This window comes from Seriola aureovittata, chromosome 22 (assembly GCF_021018895.1).
Source record: "Seriola aureovittata isolate HTS-2021-v1 ecotype China chromosome 22, ASM2101889v1, whole genome shotgun sequence".
In the NCBI taxonomy this organism is placed as follows: Eukaryota; Metazoa; Chordata; class Actinopteri; order Carangiformes; family Carangidae; genus Seriola; species Seriola aureovittata.
Genome location: NC_079385.1, coordinates 16725409 through 16744777, shown reverse-complemented (window position 1 = coordinate 16744777; position 19369 = coordinate 16725409). Strand labels below are relative to the sequence as shown.

Here is a 19369-nt window from a genome sequence, read left to right as displayed (position 1 = left end):
CGACAGGCCTCTCATTAACCCTGAGTGAATGGGAGGAGGGTGGACAGGTGACAAAGACGGCTAAGGAAACTGACCGCCATGTGACAACTGATTAGTTCTCGTGGTATTTCAGAGGAGCTTGTTACTCAGCAGCAGCAATACTCAACTTCAGAGTAAAAAAAAAATGAAAAAAAAGAAAAAGATCCTCCCTTTTTCTTCCTCTGGGAGAGATGGAGAGAACAGACAGTCTGGGGATCAGCCTGAGAGTCAGCATGTGAGTGGTTGTTTCTCAGGACCGCTGCAATAATCACTCTATAATGTTCATGAATGTGCCACAGGTCCCGGAGGAGCGCCGCTTCCAGGCACTGAGTTTAGAGGCACTGCTCGCTCATGATAACACTTCCTGTTTAAAAACTTTTTTTTTCCCCTTTCGACCTAAAACTAATGAAAACTGATATTTTAATAAGGTCTCTTACAGAAAAAGTTTTAAGGGACATTCTACTTCTTTGATTCATTAATTTTTTGGTTTGTTCTTGATGCTAATTGCTTTGGCCTTTCTGTAACTTTTTTAGCACTCTTCTCTTCTTGTTCAGCCTTGGGCCATAACTGATCAGACTAATTACCCAGCCTTATTAATACCATTTATTACAAACGTACAGAGGAAGCGAATATCAAGAACTGGCTATAAGGTTAATCAATACTCAATGATACAAATCAGGAACATTTACAACATGTTATGGTCCCATTATGCTACTACTAATAACCTGTTATAAAGGGATTATAAGTTGTAACTAATTAATTTACTCTTGTGGTTATTATATCATTTATAGACGAGTTGTTAATAAGACTTTTAGGTTGCCAGGCTCTGGAAAGTTTTTAAAGAGCTTTGAGTTTATAAATGTTATGTCATTAACAATAAGGACCATAGGTTTCTCACTTTGTAATGAGCAACCAGCATGTTGACAAGACGTGAATAATAAAAACATACATCGTTAATATCAAAAGTCTGTTGGATACATGGAATTTGGTCAAGTGGGGTCAGAGGTCAAATGGTGGATTGGAGGAGTCTACCTGATGAACTGAAGAGCTACAAAGACGAACGAAGTGTCCTGCTGGAGGATGATAAACACCAGCCGCAGAACATGCCGTCATGCTGGTCGTAAATGATTTATTAACCACTAATAAAGTCATTAATAAAGAGGGCCTCATTAGCAAGTGAGACCTATTTATAAATATATGAAACTGTGCAAAAATGACTTAACATGAACATCAGCTGACTGATACCGTCCATAATTTCCAGATTAATCACTATAATCTTGAATTGTGTGCCATGACGGGGTCGTACCGGCTCTGTGTTTGTTTGTACGTTGGGGTCGTGTTGTCGAGTGCACCTTGCCTGCCTGTCGCGTAACACAATACTCACATATACAGTATCGGAAACTGTTAAAGCATGTTTTGCATTCCAGCAGGACAGAGGCAGGACTATTGTGTACAGAGGCCATTGTGTTGGACTGTTGGCAGACGCCAAACCAGACCATGAGTCAAGCTAAGCTCAGCCTGAAGTCCCCCACCGGCAGCGAACAGCACAGCCTGTGTTACACCACACAACACTTTGTTTTCGTCTCAAAAGTCAAAGCCTGGTTCAGCTCTACACCTGACCGGCGTCACTGAAGACGCAGGCGAGACACGACACAAGTACACGAGTCTGGAAATGAAAGAGCGGTTTTAGAGTACAACATCATGCAGTATGTAAAAACTATTCCTGCCACGATCACACAACTGTGAGAAAAACAGCGCTGAATATAAGAAATTCAATTTCACATGTTGCACCGGCTACATCAGATGGATCCAGTCAACAGAAACCCGAGGTTATTTTCTTCCAGTATAACCACCTCCTGCCCTTTTGTCCTTTTCAATAAGAACCTAGTGTGTTAGTCATATGACAGTCATCCACAGAAAGGCATTATTTAATGTTGTACTGGGCAATTTTGCACAGTAGAAACTTTAAATGGAATAAAGTGTCAGCTGAAGCTGATGTTACCCTGAGCCAGAGACGCACAAAGAGCCTCTGTGTTTGATGTTTTACACAAAATGACACCAAAGAAATAAGAGAGAACAGATCATATGCTTTTAAGTCCAGATTTCTCTCGGTGACGTACTCGCTCTTTAAAAAGGCAATATCTTACAGGGACTATACACACACACACACACACACACTCTGTCTCTCACCATAGACAAAACTCTGACGAAACTCTTAAATCGCTCTGACCAAGCCACCAAAATCGAACAATTTCTTTTTTTTTATTATTAGTTATTTTAGACATTTTGTCTTTATTACAGTGACAGTGAGAGAGAGACAGGAAAGTTTAAAGCGAAGAGTTGCTCATGTCACTGCGAGGGGCCGCTGGCCGTAAGGACGAAGCCATACTTTTTTCATGCATACGCACAAACAAGGAATTACCAGTACAAGCAAACCTGTTATAATAATAATAATAATGATATCCATAATAAACATAAAAATAAATATAATCCACATGGCAGACAGGGACTGAAATATTTCAGATTCGTCCAACAAAAAAAAGATGTGTTTGAGTCACAGTAATCACAGAAATATCATGAATAGACGGAGCTCAGTCTGTAGTGCCTCCGCTACGTGATTCTCTCCACTGTAGCTCCACTTTATGATAAGGCAGGTGAATATGGATGTAGACACGGTGCCTAGCGGAGCCGTCATGCCTGTTGTCCGCTGTGACGGCAGCACCCCGTTTACGCTCGGTAACATCTCAAAAAAAAAAAAAAAAAAAGGAAATCCCAGGAGGACGCGCAACACTCCCTCTCCGTCCTCTAGATAATGGTGTGGCGACGACTGTTTGCACTTGATTGTGTGACCTTTCGGGCTGACACGAGGAAGATAAATCCAGCCCCGTGGACAGATAGAGCCGGTGACACCGGCCCATTCATCGTGCCCTGGACAGCTCCACATTTGGCTACTGGACCGACGGTGAAAAGGGGAGGATGGAGGAAAAACAGAGATGAGAAGAAAGAAGAGAGGAGAGGGCACAAAGGCCACACACACACACACACACACACACACACACACACCACACACACACACACACACACACACACACACACAACACACACACACACACACACACACACACACACACACACACACACACACACACACACACACACACACACACACACAGCTATACCTCATGTTTACTTATGAGTTTGCAGCCTGGAATCTCAGGATGCAAACAAACGACCATGCATGCATACAGGCTCGAGGACTGATTTACTAATGAGCTGTTTGAGCAGATATCTGAGGAAGGAGAGAACAAATGGAAAAAAGGAAAATAAACTACATGCCTCCACAGGCCACAGGCCAAATACCAGATGAAAGATGAAATTCAGAAAGAGAGGAACCAGACAAAAATACAAACAAGGAGCTGGAGGTGGAAGAGAGGGATTCATGACGTACGGCAGAAAGCAAAGCATACAATCAACCAAGGGTGGCTTGTGATGAAAATCCAATCTGTCACGCTGAACTGAGAAGTTTCGGTAGCTATGAATCTTTTAGGAGGCCGTCAGCACCACAGGCAAAGGTTAATACCCGCTGAGGAGAGAGGGCTACGCTAAAAATTACCGCTCGGCTTCTCTTTCTCTGAACACGAAGGCATGTCTGCATCTGTCTGTTCAACTCTCTCTCTCGCTGGTTTGGACACAGTTTTGTGGCCAGACGGCAACAGGTAGAAAAAAAAAGAAAGAAAGAAAAACAGCACACACACAGAGAATAAATAAAAAGTATATAACACCCCATATTGCTGTGAGGAGCTACAGTTTACAGTGTGGAGTGATCAGACCCCGAGGAGACAAACAGAAAATGACATGCTCTGTCTGTAACATGCAAACCCTGAGAGCTCCTCATGCTCGTGTCATCTCCAAGAAAGTACCAGAAAAGCCAAGGCAGATTCGCTGATACTAGTCTTCAAATCATCACGACAATTAGTCAGAGCAAAAGAATTGGTGACGGCTGTGCGAAGGTGAACGTGTGAAGGTCAGAGATCAGAGTAAACACAAATCAGCGTCTAGTTTCTGCTCGGTGCCTTGACCTTCCTCCTCTGATCACGAGAGGCATCTTAAATTAATCCATTGGGTGTCAGAAGCCATCAGCGCGGAGGGCGGAGCGTGAGCTTGTGTGATGTAGTGGCGATAGATGTTTTCAGCCATGCGATTTGAAACACGTTCCACTTTCAAAAAAAAGAAAAACAGGATTTATTATTTATTATCAGTCTGTCTGTCTGCATTCCTAAACACCACAAGTTTGTTTGAACCTGCAAGTTGCCGACAACATGAAGGGCGTTCTGGGACAATAACCTCCGATGACCTCATTATGAAGGTGATGCTGGGTTAACACCCATCAGATCAGAGACGTTATTCACAACAACATGTGAAGCAAAACGAAAAGAAAAACACAACAGAGGTTAATGAATCTGACAGAAAACTCGGCAGACAATAGTCTACATGTGTCACGCTGACATGAACTTGAATAAAGCTGATTTTGTATTTGATGTCAAAGTCAACATCTGGCTGAAGAGTCCGACCCACAGACTTCAGCAGACACTCTGCAGCCTCCCTGCTGCTGCTCTGCCATGAAAACACTGCAGCAAAATTCACTTCTTTATCATTTTGGTTGGTTTTCGCAGGGAAAACACATAATTAGTTGGATTTCGGTCAGGTGACGGACGTGGAAGGGTCAAAGAGATTCAGCTGTTTGTCCCAATACAATGAAATTGAAAACCTGACTGAGAGATAATGTCTTAAAATTTTGTGACTAAAAGGTCACAGTCGACTTAACATGGATGTGAACCGCCCTGCAACTATTATTGTGTTGTTTGAATTCTAGCGTGCTGATGTATAGGAGCATACAAGCGAAACCAAACCATTGTCCTGATACTGTTTGCACTGTACAGTGCGGGTGTCCACTAACAGGGTGTGCCTGTCAACAACATCATGACTTGACATCTTGGCTCCGGTTGTTGTTGTATTTGTGTACACGTTGCTAAAGAACAGTGTTTGCTCTACATGTTCATATCTCCACGTGACGCGTCAGTCTCACTACTGTGGCTATAGTTCACTGATAAGCTGGGTCTGACATCACACACTGCACTGGTCCAAGTTAATTAAGATTTCAGACACTTATGACTCGTCATTTAGCATCAGAGCTAACAGGTGTAATGAGGGCAGAGCTCAAGGGTCACAATCAAGTTTCCAATCTGTGGCCAATACATCATAAATGCTTTTAAAGTTGCCTATAAAGTTCATATTATTTTCCAGTTAGACGGAGATAAAAATTACTCTATCTCACTTTAAATCCTGCCCAGAAACACTGTTATATGTAAAAGATTTTACCTGTTAATTGCTTTTGTGCAGCTTTTGCCAACAAACGTGTTCAAGAGATTTCAGTTCGTCAATCTCTGGTGTTTCAGATTTTTATACAGTTTAGTTTTTAACCCAAATACGATGCAAGAACTCAACTTTTTGAGTGATAATTATATGCTAGCAAAAAAAGTCTGAAAACTCATGTGAAGGTTGGTTTAAATGTAGTAATTCACCAAGTTACAGGCCGCTGTTATAAGACAACATCCACATTCACACGTGGCTGCCTGATAGTGATCAAACCTGTGTCAGTGGAGCTGTGTTCAGTTCATCTATCCAAAATAAATCAATTAAACAGTGACGACGTGTCAGCCTCAATCATGATGAGAAGGACTGGAAGGAGCAACAGGTGCAACAGGTTCTACCACATGTGTTTCTAACCACCAGCTGGCAAAGGAAATGCTTTGGCAGAAACTATACTAAAACTATTTATAACTATACTTGGATTTCCCCGAACAATTAGCAGTTGTCAGGTTTCCTCCATATAAATGATGTAATACTATAAAATGCAGGTGTTTCTAGAAATCGCCAGTATTTCATTTCATATAAAAGTAAATGTAAATTCATAGCTTTTATTTCACAGTTTTTTTATGCCTTTAAAAACCCTTATTTATTTATTTATTTATACATGCAGGTTTCACCCAAGACATTAATTAGCAGAAATGGTGAGTCATGTAAAATGAAGTTTGTGGTTCTGTTTTTCCTGGCATTTCCTGATGTGCTGTTTTGATTAATTACCGCTAAAGCAAAGGTTCGACGTGAGCGGTCAATTACTGCTATCTCCTGAGTATGACAGATTATAATGACATTTCATTTTTCTGATCAATTTAATTAAATGAGATGATGGTGTAAACAGGAGCCTCACTTATTCACAAAGTTCAGAAAAGTTTGTTACACGTTTCCTGAAGGTTAGCGGAGGCGTGTTTACTTCAGGTGACGTGTTCTGCTGTGGGAAAACAGAGAAGCATCTCAACAGTACTCGCTGGAAAAACCAAATACACTTTGTAAATGTCTTATTTGGTTGTATTTTTGTTTTGTTTCCGTTGTTTACTGCCATCTGCCACGCACATTTGCCCTCATAGAGATAAATAAAGATGTACTGAAAACTGCAGAGATGGTATCACAGAATGGAAATTAACGCACACATGTACGACACACACTTGTATTACACAACAGCGCCTCAAAACAAAAGTGCCAGATGTCATTTCCAGCAAAGTCCAGCAAGACGGAGCTGGAATGAGAAAACAAGGGACTTTGTGGGTGGCATAGTGCAAGATCACTCCCTCCAGTGCTGTGGTGTAAAAGTGGCACAAGTGGTAAAGACAACATATACACACACACACACACACACACACACACACACGTATACGAGTACATGCACAAACAGAAAGACACTCGAGCTTCAAGGAATGAGCTTTCAAACAGGTAGGCCCTTCTCACGACCGAAGCAGGTTTCAGGCTCCTTTGTTGGGGAGAAAGGCTTAAAGATCAAGGCTTTGTGCGTTTGGCAGTTCAGAGCCACATATTTATTCGATTTCAGGGGTTCAACTGCATTCCTGGGCTGTTTCACTGAGCTGTGTTTTCAATACTGTGTCCTTTTGATGTACGACTTTTTTTTTTTTTTGTGGCCCATGTGCAATTTTTCAAACAGCCACGGGAAAAAAAAAAAAAAAAAAAAATCCTCCGTATCTGTCAAATATTCAGGAGCGTCTGTCTAAAGTGGAAAATTAAATCAATCCGCTGGTGTTGAAAATACTTTCACTTCAACCTAAATTACCACATAAATCCTGATGTACCTTGTTCCAATAAACCCTATTTGTTTTTGTTAAGGGGCAACACATGTGCCAAGAGTAAGTATTGAAATTTTTTAGTTAGTTAGTTAAGTTCAGTTTGTGTTTGTGAAAATTAAGTAAGAAATGAGAAGTGAAAATCGCCAAACAAAACACTGGCGAGACTCAAAAACATCATCCTGTGAAGCCAACATTCCTCCGTCTGAGTCTTTCCCTTTCCCTCCCGACTGAAACAGGAGGAAATTGTGTTTGTTCATCATTCCTCAAGTGCAGGTCGGGCTACATGTGTAAACCCAGCTCGCCTGATAGCAGCGATGCTTATCGGAGAGAATATAGTCCTGAGCCCGATCCCCGGTGACATAACACACAGAAGCGGCTGCGTGAAACCTGTTAGACTGCAGACAAAAATCAGTCTGTTAGTGTGCATTCACTCATACAAACATAACTGAGGCTTATTGTCCCTCACATAATAAAACGGCAGAGTGAGCAGGGCTGCGACAGCAAACTGCATCAGACATGAAATCTCAGGTCGTATCTCAGACAGAACGAGTCTGATTTGGATCAAATGCTCAAAATGGTTTAAATGTAAATTGATATTTGAGACACAATTGTCAGATTTCGACTAAACCTACAGAGTTGATGCCTTATTTTTCTGTGTCCTGGCATTGGAAAACAGCTTGCTTGCTGGAGGTGCTACTATATCCTTACATTTAATCTTGTGTCACTCTGGTGCATCGTCCAGTTTACTCCTTTATTAAACGTGTAACATTTTAGCATGTTGGACATTTGATGTTTTATGTGGCTCTTTGTTTTTATTATAAGTCTGTGGTTTTGTTTTGTTTTTTTATAAACCTGCCTGCACACCTGACTTCCCAGCTGGGAAAAATCAACACTGAACTGAATTGATATATACCTTCTGACTCAGTCTGGACACTTTTATCAAAGGTCATATTTTCAAACCTTTAAATGCCATAAAACAACATCAGCAGCTCTTTTTATGGAACCTTTGAAGTTAGTAGATCTTGTTACTGAATTCCTGATATGACATTTATGATTAAGTTTGATGATGGGAATTTGCAGATGTATCAGATGTGGTGACTAGTAACTTTACAAAAAAAAAAACCTACAAATAAGGTAACCTCATAAATTAGGATTTATTGCTTTAGATTAAGGCACCAGCTGGACCACCTGGCATTAAAGCACCCAGCCATTAATCAATATCTTAACTCTGAATGGAGCCATCTTTCAGTTTCATACTTTATCTACTTCATTTTTATGATTTGTTTTGTTGAATGTTTTCCGATGTGCAGCACTATGGAACAATCTTTTGAAAAAGACTCTATAAATAAAGTTTTTTAAGTATATTTTAGTGCTAATACTTATATACTTTATAATGCAGGGGTTATACGTGACTCATCCTTTGACTTTCTTCTTAAAACCAGACGACGTAACTTTGACTGAGCAACGGCCACTGTGACGATATGTGGTAAATTTCCCAAGATTCCTTTGAGTCAGTCACTTCAAAGTCTTCTTCATGTTTATTTGTGACATACTTGAAAAGTGGTGTAACAGTAGCACAAGTCAACAAAACTTGACATTAGCTAACATTAGCGACAATACCGGACCTTCGCAAAAAAAATGAATTGAGAAAGAGTAGATTTTGTTGCCTGAGAATTCAACTTTTCATTTGTAAGAGGAAGATTTTTGTTATTTCTTATTCTTTAAAGTTTCTACAAGATCTGAATTCTTGCACCAATGCAGAGCAGAGACGCCGGCATTCAGACGAGCCAGAAACAGGCAAACCAAATATGTACCAGAATCTAAAATAGAATGGGAGAAGGGAGGCTGGGGTCTCTAAGTAATTCTGATTTAATGAATACAAACAGACAGGCTCCCAAATGCCTAATCATGCAGAGTGGCCTGATTAGGGCTGACTCACAAATTCCCCCTCGGCCGTCAGCAAACACACAGGAATGTCCGACAAATAGGTTACACGTTAGAGAGACACAAAATCGCAACACACTCGCTCACCCCTCTAATCCACAACTCTCTTATTTAACACCCTCCCTGCTGAGTGTGTTTGTGTACGTCTGTGTGCTGTCACACTCGCAGGACGCCCAGCGGCTGGGCACAGAAAGTCCCCCCCCCCAAAAAAACAAAAAAAAAAACACACAACAGTGGGAGATTTATTTCCATGAAACCGATCATCACTTATCTCTGAGTGGCTCCGTAAACTATAAGGATTAAAATCTCAAACTGTAAATTTGTCAGTTATCACAACACACGCACAAGATCGTGTTAATGTTCTCAGTGTGAATGCTGTTAATGAGGAAGTTAATAACCAGAGAGGCAATTATGACAGAAAATGTGTAAATGAACTTAAATTAAAAAAACAAAAGAAGGTGTAAAATTTGACGTGAATTTTCAGGGCAAAACAATGGCCTGAGTCCAGGGTCAGACAAGGACGAGGCTTTTCACTCTGACATTGTTTTGCGCCTGCAGAGAAAACAGTCAAAGTGGATTTAGTTAAATATTTACATGGGTTACGTTGCACACTGGGTTTAACCAGTTTATTCAACGAGGCCTCACAATGTGTGACTGCTGCAAATTCCCCATGATCGATCCTTTCTGCTCTACTTAGGACCTTTTTTTTCTCCATACAATGAGAGTTTACTGATGCCAAACTTGGGTCTGCACACACTCAGGAGTTAAAGATTAGCCACGATGACAGCAATTGTGTCACTCAGGCAGTAGCAGGGAAGTGAGTAATGTCTCAGGTGAAGTACAGACGCTTCCCTGTCAGGAATCCGCCTCTGCAAACAGTTGAGTTTTTAGTGGCTGTTTGACTATATTACTCCTAACTAACTAGCTAACCAACCTAGCTCCTAACTGTTGAGGCAGGAGAGCGCACGGAGCAGCTCGGCCTGCAGGCCTCACATGTTCACGATGGTGTGTTCATCCAGCGCCGGCGCTCGGGGGGACAGCGCAGGTTTTGCACAACGTTGCGTTCTGCTGTGTGTCGTTCTTCAGTAATAATCTACAGTCTGCTCCTGAACAGACATAACTAAAGAGCAGTGACCCAGAAAAGACTTTGAACTTTGAAGAACCCCCACAGTAAATATCAAACAAAACAAGTGGTGCTGCAATACAGAAACTCTAATACCTAAGCGTTCAATAGTACTACGATACCAAATCAAACAAACATCAGAATAACTTTTCCACAAATGTTTTAGTGTCTGTGACTGTCGACATTTTTAAGTGACAGTTTTCTCTTGACAGTTTTTCTTGGTTTAAATCCAACAACAATGCTGTCAACGAAATCTGATCAGGTCCACATTGTGACATTTCTTGACACTCGATGTCATGGACACATTTTAATTCATACAAAAAAAAAGGTGCGGAGGTTCGACACCCAGCCCTTGACAACACCCTCTCACAGCCTCTTCAGCTCTAATCAGGTGATCTGATGCCGTCTGACAGCTCGTCAGAGGTCACTTTAATGAGAACCGAAGTTTACGTAACAATCCTACAAACTGAACAAAACCACGTGCCGCGGCCCATTACAAGTGTGCTGTGTATTTTATGAGGTGCTGAGAGACCCCCCAGGTGCCCCAGTGGAGAAGGCGGGGGGGGCAACACTTCCTCTTTCTTTCCCTCCTCTTCCTCCTCCTTCGGAATTCCCTTAAATCTCACAGAACAGCTCTTCTGGGATTTTTTTCTTTTCTTTTTTCTATTAGTCACCCCTTTGAAACAATTCCAGTGACAGCGGCCCTCGTAAACAATCCAGAGTTCATTCCAATAAGTCAACCAAACAAAAATGTTCTTGGGAACACTGCTGGTGCTTCTGGCTTGGGAAACTTCACTTGGAGAAACACATGTTTTAATTAAAGAGTTCAGCATTCCTGTTGTTCAACCAACAAGTGAAAAGAAGGAAACAAAACACCCTGCCTAAATAGCTCCTTTCTTACCTAAGTCCATGATAAAACCCCTGTGGTATTTACTGTGATGATGTGACCTTGTTTGGAGAAGGTTTCAACAAAAAGTGAAACACGCTCCACCCCATGCAAATTAACATTCTTGCATTCTTGTGCACAGCTGTGAATTGAGCGTCTATGACAATCAAACTACTGTAGGATTTCTAAGTGTAGTGATTCATAAAATTCACAATTTAGAGGGTTCCCAGCTGGTTTCATACAATTTTTTAAAAATAGCTATTTATAAGGTTTGCTATCGCTACAACGCCAGAGTTATCATTAACAGCTGTTTTACTTATCAGTCTTGGCAAGAGCTTCAGCCATCGTTGTATTTACAAGACAAGAGGTTAGACTACGTCGTCTGAACGGCGCCACTTCTTCAGGGCAGCCTGGAGGCTACAGTGACTCGGTATCGGAAAGTGACAACGCGGTCCCAGATGAGCCGGGGCTAGCTGGTTAGCATGCTAACTTCAGCAGAAGAAAAGAAGTGATAGAAATAAAAGCAAAACAAAAGGGTTGCTTTCCACCGCTGGAGACAGCTGTTGGCGAGTAAAGGAATGACATTTGGTGCTGAACTCGCAATGTTTCTTCTAGACTGGTAAATAAACAGCTCTCAATGCTAATATTAGCTATGTAGCATCAGCAAATGGATACCTTAAATAAGCTAAGAAAACAGTAAAAGTGGCATCCACCTTAAGACAATTGACAGAAAGAAACACATCAACTCTAGATATTAGGAGAGAAAGATAAAAAGAAGAAAGATAATAAATATGCCACTAATCTACTGCATACTCAAGAATGGCCTTGAAGGACCTGCTGTAATATCAACCCAATGTCTCAATGTTGGAGAAGCAACAAAAAGACATATTAGTCTCAATTTCATTAAAACCAGTATCATACCATGCTATCTCTCTCTCCAGCTGCTCTCAGCATCCAAACATACAACTTCACCCTCCACTGAACTTCAGCACAGAATAAAATGGAGCAGAAACAAATCTGGGGCATAAACAAGGAAGGGGCGTTTGAATTTAAGGCATTTGCTGATTAATGTCGTTCAGATGAAAGAGTTGACGCCAGGACTCAATGATGCATAGTCTCATTTGATATGAGACAGATTGCACTACACACTCATTTACAGTACATCCTTTGCCCCTGGAAAAGGGCAATGTGTACGTAAAATGTCCAAAATGAAAATTAAGCTTTAATGTAGCAGAGCATAAAAAAATTTAAAAAAACCGGGGGACTTTTTTGTCCTCATGTAACAAATAAAAGGCAAAAAAAGTGTGAAATTTAAGTGCAAGTTGAAAAAAACAACTTGTTTCCCCTTGTTTTGCTCCCTCAAGGATGTTAAAATAATCATTTTTCACACTTTCTGACATTTATAAGTCTTTATCAGCTTGTTCCAGCTCTTCTTTGAAGCTACAGTACATGAATTTTAAACTAAGTGAAATATCTAAATGCAAAACTCTTTCAAGCTTCTTTATGGCGACACCAGTCCAATAAATAATTTCATACAGTTTTATATTGCTGACGCACTTTGGAAACTCTGTGATCTTAACTACAATTTTCAAAATAAAGTTCTGTGGGTTTGAGCAAAGTCTGGCTGTAAAACAAGAGTTTGTGCCAAGTGCTTTACCAGTGGGGACAGTGATGTTTAAGAGGTTGAGATGTGTTTGTATAAAACATAAAAACACATTAACAACCACCTGGATTCACAAAGGATCGGGTTAAACAAGGACCCTCTTGTCTGCCATGTTCTCCTGTCAACGGCGTGTTAGCGCTCGGCACAGTATCACAAGTTGAACCCATTGACCTCTTCGGTGACGCTGCGGGCAAATAGCTGTTGCGGGGTGGGGGTGGGGGTGGGGGTGGGGGTGGGGGTGGGGGTGGGGGTGCTGGTTGGGTCCACACTCAGCAGCAGCAGCCTCTGTGGGGTAGATCCAGCCATCCACATGAAACAAAGTTTACACTCCCCTGGCAGTGTGAGTGTCTGGCTACAGCCTCATAACTCACTGAGGTCATAAAAAGCTACACAATGAACGACATGAATCACCATCGGACCGCGTGCGGCGTGACCAACAGGAAACACACTTACATCACAACCCTGAAACCTTTGAGAGAAAATGACCCTCACAGAGATGCTCAACACACACACACACACACACACACACACACACACACACACACACTAGTTTCCACATTCCTCTGTTGCATAAGCATGTCGTGAGCAGGTCAAAGGTCAGCATCAACAACAATGCCCTCCAGTCTGAGGCGGCGAGCAGGGCGAGAGAAAGGAGACACCTTCCCGGAACGCAGGAGGTCGCACTGATTGATGCTGCGCAAAAAAAGTGTCTTTTCTCCAGTAAAGCAGGGAGCTTTTATCAGGCCATTATAACCTCAACAGGCAGAAGATTGGGTTCCCCAGATGCTCTGAAATCCCGCTCAGCAGCTATTATTCTGCACAGAACGAGCGGGGAGATAATCCCAGGCATCTCTATTCACACCTGTCCACTCATATTCACGTCACAAAGGGAGCTTGTGTGAGCGAGTCTTCATTTGCATAGTTTGGGCCTTTATATATATGCACCAGGAGGAGAAAGGGAAACATCTGACATCAGGAATATATGTGTATATCTGCTGCGTTGCCAGTTCTGGTATTTTTATGTCTCTCTTTGATTCCTTGCAGGATCTCCGGGCCCATGAGATCTGAGAGATAAAGCCTCCATCATTAAAGTCGGATTAGAAACCGTGAGCTGTTATTTAGTGTTAGTTGCTGCTGGTGGCTAGTTTTAAATGTTCAAGTGTGAGGTGTAAAAACAATAAAGTATCTTGAGGCTTGGACACATCAGCAGTTACGGATAGCATGTGTCAGAAAAGGGAGGAAGAATAAACATCACATTAATCCAGTAAAAGCATGAAACTGTTTTTCATAGCTCTTAATTTTGTCTATGGGGGGAATAGTGCATCAATACAACAACTGAAATCTTTATTATTAATTTTAGGTCAGATTTAAAATCGCTGTATATTAAATATATGTAATTTACCATGAACAAACTGGGCGACGGCCCAACAACCACAGGGGTCGAGTGGCCATTGAGCCGCCAGAGCCTTGGGTGTGATAGAGTGATTAACATTTCTTGTCAAAGGGGAAAGTTCAAAGTCCTTCTGAGAAACAGCTTCATCCTGAAAATATCACAAGAGGATATCATGACACGATCATTGAATCATGATGTCTTGGGGTGCTGTTGTCGGTCAGGCAAAACAAACTATTTGAAAATAATAATATGGGCTGGAAAGTGATGGCCACTTTTCACAATTTCTGACATTTTACTGGCTGCGGCTTCGAAGTGATTTAATGGAGCTGTAAATGAGCTTTTGTTAGCGCTGAATTTCAACAAACAAAAAGAGAAAAAAAAGATGTACATCATAAAATACAACTGCAAATAAAACAGGCTGTAAAGACGAGCGAGTGACATAAAATACCACGTCTTCTTCCAACAGAAGTCATGGCCAAAATACTAAAAACTTTCACTTTTCCATTGAGGCATTTGCATAATTGTGATGACGCCGCCAAACGGAGGTCATGAAAGACCGCATTAGCTAGTAACTGTATGACCTCGCTGACATCAAGCATGACACCCAGGGGACTATCAAAGCGTCAAAGTGTTCAGACAGCAAACTCCAAGTTGTTATTTATGAATTCTGTCCCCGACTATGTTCACAGTCTTGTCCTGGTTTTGATAAATAAAAACATGGAGAAACCTGGTCGTTATTATTATTATGTGAGTTCTGTCACATCTGTAGCAACTGAGTAACATCTGTAGCTGAAGATAAACTTGATTTAGTTTCTGGCTTTCAGGATCAAGCTTCTGCCTCCGATTGTCAATAATGTAGGACAGCTACCTCTCAGGAGACTCTTAACCAGCAGATTCAGGTTTCTTAAAACCAGGTTTAGTTGCTGAAATGTTTACAGGAACAAACACACGACTGAGAGACAAATGAGCTCAGGAAACTGGTGGGCATGTAAACATACTCAGTGTGTCTCACAGATAACGCTCTGACTGCGGGGGGGGGTTCTACAAACTGTACTAACTCCAGTTGGGATCAGAGACCTCCAGTTCTTTCTGTCTGCCTCAGCTTACCACCTCATCACATCCCCTCCCACCCCCCACCCCCCCAACCCCAACCCCAACCCCCCCCAGTAATAGTGCGTTCGCCCACTTTACAACACAATCAGCCGCCTATGGGCTCGATCTAACATATCTGGCACAGCCCGGAGTGCTGAAGCCCCGCATTACCGCCTGGCTTGTGACCAGTTTTCAAACGGCTTTGCTCAGCACTGCTGAGCACCTAATAACAGGATGTGGAGCACCAACTGACAAACTGGTCAAACTCCAAGTTGTGCTGCCCCGAGGGCACTGAGCTCAAATGTGGTGTGGGTGTGTGTGTGTGTGTGTGTGTGTGTGTGTGTGTGTGTGTGTGTGTATATACGGGAAACAGGGTGGTTATGGACCACTACTAAAGGCATATCTCACTACCACTTACACTATCACCTTAATGAAAAGAACACGTATTCCAAGTATTTTTGGATAAATCGTTTGGTTTTGAAAGTGTGTAAGTGAGCGCACACACTCACAGCACTCGGCTGGCACGGCTTCGTATCAGAGTTCCTGCATGTGTCTGCACCACAGGAATTAGGCAAGAGTCTGACATGATTTAAATTCAATAACAATGAATGCCCCAACACCGCTGTCCAATACACACACACACACCACACCACACACACACACACACACTCTCCACCACCAGCCGCTACCCCCCCCTCCCTCCTTCCCTTTTTCTCTCCAACATCTGAGAGCTGCTTTCATTTCTATCGCTCCAGAGGGTCGATTAAACCAGACACATGTATGGGAGGAATTTGGAGACTTTTGGAAAACAAGTGCTGTTGTTTGATTTGAATTATTCATGGACCCACAACACTTTATGGACCTACAACACACACACACACACACACACACACACACACACACACACAGAAACCAAGAGATAATGTGTTAAAGTGAGAACATGGACAAAAGATGTTAAAAAGCATTAAAACCAGGGAAAATGTAAAACATAAAAGATACAAAAGGAGAAAAACTTCCAAATGACATCAGTAAACAGACATTCATATCAGATATGACACTGAAGTACAACAATAACTAATTCAAGGAAGCCCTGTACAAATAACCCGTCACTTTGCACAATAAGAACTGACCTAACCTCTTCAACTCCTTGTGGATTTGGTATTTAATAGAAAACTGGTCCACTGTTTTAAATGAATGCACACTGGCTGTGGTTTTATAACCCTGCTGAATGTGGATCATAGTTTTCTGCGACCACAACTATTCAGCAGCATGCCCACTAATTCTGTTCTGACCAGCTTTATGAGCTGAAGTCAGCTTATCACAAAATGTATTGCTGATATGTAAACATCAGCTGATAAGAACAGGAAGTTGCAGGACAGACATGCCAGGAGACTATTTGACTATTTTAACTAAAAAAAACAAACAAACAAATTCATTGTTCGTAATACAGGCTCGTCCACACCACATACTACTTCTTTTAATGTTTTCCCTAGCTCAGTTTTGTTTATTTTGGATTCTTCTCGTTCCAACTGTAACTATTATAGCTTTTGTTGGTGTTACATTTGGTGTTTACAGTTTTGATATTTTATTCGATTAGTAATTTAAGTCATTTATTAAGTTAAAAAATTCAAAGACTCAATAGTTTCAGCTTCCTAAATGTGTTTTTCTACGTTTTAAACTGTTTTAAAGTTAAAACATTTGGATTATGGACTGTTGGTTGGACAGAACAAGCAGCTTGAAGACGTCACAATAGGCTCTGGAAGTTTATCACAAACCTTTGTCCCATTCCTGTGACAATATACAGACTAAACAACTTAATTATTAATAATAAAAAAAAAAACTATAGAAAGGTTGATCGAAAATGAAAATGACTGTTGGTTGAAATCTCAAATATCAGAATCAATATTGGCCTGAAAAACTCAGAATCGGTCTGGCCATGTTCTGGTTGCAGCCTCTGAGGTGTGTTGAGACTTTACATGCAGCAAAGGTAGAAAACTCTTGCCCTTTACACAAGCTTTGACAGCCTCCTCCATCCCAGCATGGACCTCCATATTGTCCCACTTTGTAGCAGCAGGATGAACAAGCCCCGACTCCAAACCCTGAGCAGCAAAAACAGCCACTTTTCCTCATGAGGTTAATCCGGTTCTGTATCTTAAGTGACCTCTGACTTCCCCCGTGGAGGTGACAGCTAAGAGAAGAAGCGCTTTCCCTGCAGGGGATTCACTTAACATGCCATCACATCGCGTTAAACATAAAGCATGGACTCACTCACCTCATTGGATGGTATGCTGACAACACCTGTTGATCTCCTCTTTTCCCTCAACTTCCTCTTCTCTATCTGTCCTTTCCCCTTCCTGGCGCTGGGGCCGGTGCTCTTCTTCTCCTTGCCCTTGCTGGGTGATGGACTTTCCTTGTCGCTGTCATTGCAAGCCATGGGGCTGGAGTCCGGGGAAGCGCACTGAGCCTTCTCCGTCTGAGGCGGGGCCTTCTTCAGGTTGCTCACCGGGGTGGAAGTGGGTGCAGGAGGGTGAGAGGCAGGGTGGTGCGTTTCCTCCTCGGGTCTCTTTAGAACCGTGCCGGAGGAGGACCGAGCCACCGAGTAGGAGGAGGGGAGGCAGTTCCCAGAGGAGGCGCTTCGCTCCGGGTTTCCGTTGTTGGTGAGCTCGGTGCCCGGCGGAGCGGCGTGGCGGCTGCTGCTGTTTGTGTTACCGGAGCCCAAGGGAGCACCGGTCGCTGCGGCAATGTCCCCCAGCATTTTGGCTCTCATTTTCTCCCGTTTTGCCTTCCATTCCTCCAGAAAGTCTGTCGTAGCGTTTGACTTAAATCCGCCTGTGGCCATGATCCCTTCTTGATAAGTCCCTCCTTTCACACCAAGTTGGTGAAAATTAAGTTAAAAGTTGAAGTTGATATGAACTTTCAGCTCTCGGCTCCCGTCCTAATGGCACCACATTCCTTAAGTGATTAACCCGGGTGCTGTTGACAGGTATCAGGAAAAATAAAGTCAGCCTCACGACAAATAAAACTTTAAACTGTCTTTTCTTGCTCTTTTTTTTTTCAAAACCTAGAGACTTTTTTTCATGTCGTAGTTGTTTACGTACATGACGTCAATAAATAAAAAGTACCGGGTTCTTAATGTTTGCTACTTCAATGCGCAAAACTTGCAACTTTCTGGTAACGTCTGGGGACTTTTTCTCCCATACAAGAAACTCAGGGTTTGCAAAAGTTGACGAGAGGAAAGTAGAAGTTTAAATTCAGGTGGAAACTCACCTGTGCGGAGCTGTTTCCGTGGTTAAACTGTTCTCCTCGGTCCCGACCAGGTGTGTGCCCGCGGTCAGATGAATGGTGCTTGTCTCGAGCGCTGAGAGCCGCTGCGCTCGCACTGCCCTCTGGCACACCGGCTTGGTCCGACAACACACGACTACTTCCGAGTGAAGCCGAAGCAAAAGATGGCGCTCAGTCCAAACATTATAGTCCTTTAATGTTCCTACAGGGGGGGTTGCGGTTAGTGTCAGGTGAATTATGTTACTCTTTAAAGGTATTCACGTTATTTTATGGCAACAATTATTATCATACTTTTGTTTTCATCATAATATATAACATATTCTGCTATTTCATAGTATATATATCTTATAGAATGAATGAATTTATTCCATGGTGTCATAGTATAAAATATTAGAATATTATTTAATAATATTTGTGGACATTAGAATATTCTGAGATACATTTACTTTACTTTAGCATTTTCATTTTCATAGAGAAATTGTTTCCTTTTTACTCCATTACATTTCTTTGACAGCTTTAATTACTAATTACTTTCCAGATTAAGATTTTAAATGCAAAACATATAAGGAGCTTATAAAACATGATGCAGTGCTTAACTCTTACTCGAACCAGTAATATATAAAGTACCTATAATTGGTATAAAAATATAAAATACATTAATGAACAATGTCCAAAACTACACTGTATTATTAATAATATAACATTCAGAAAGGAGTGTGATTGATACTTTTACATTTGATCGTTTAAGTATAGTTAAGTGACATTTGGGATA

General features: G+C 41.7%; 1 protein-coding gene across 1 annotated transcript in view; it reads right to left on the bottom strand.

The window, feature by feature from the left end:
- pawr (PRKC, apoptosis, WT1, regulator) overlaps positions 1-18735 on the bottom strand; it is a 62599-nt gene extending 43864 nt beyond the window's left edge. Inside the window, exons 1-2 of the mRNA XM_056367877.1 lie at positions 18583-18735; positions 17588-18288 (exon numbers count right to left, since the gene is read on the bottom strand). Coding sequence (XP_056223852.1) covers positions 17588-18154 — 567 coding nt within the window. The 5' untranslated portion in view covers positions 18155-18288; positions 18583-18735. The remainder of the gene's footprint in view (positions 1-17587; positions 18289-18582) is intronic.
- Between the last annotated feature and the right edge of the window lie 634 nt (positions 18736-19369).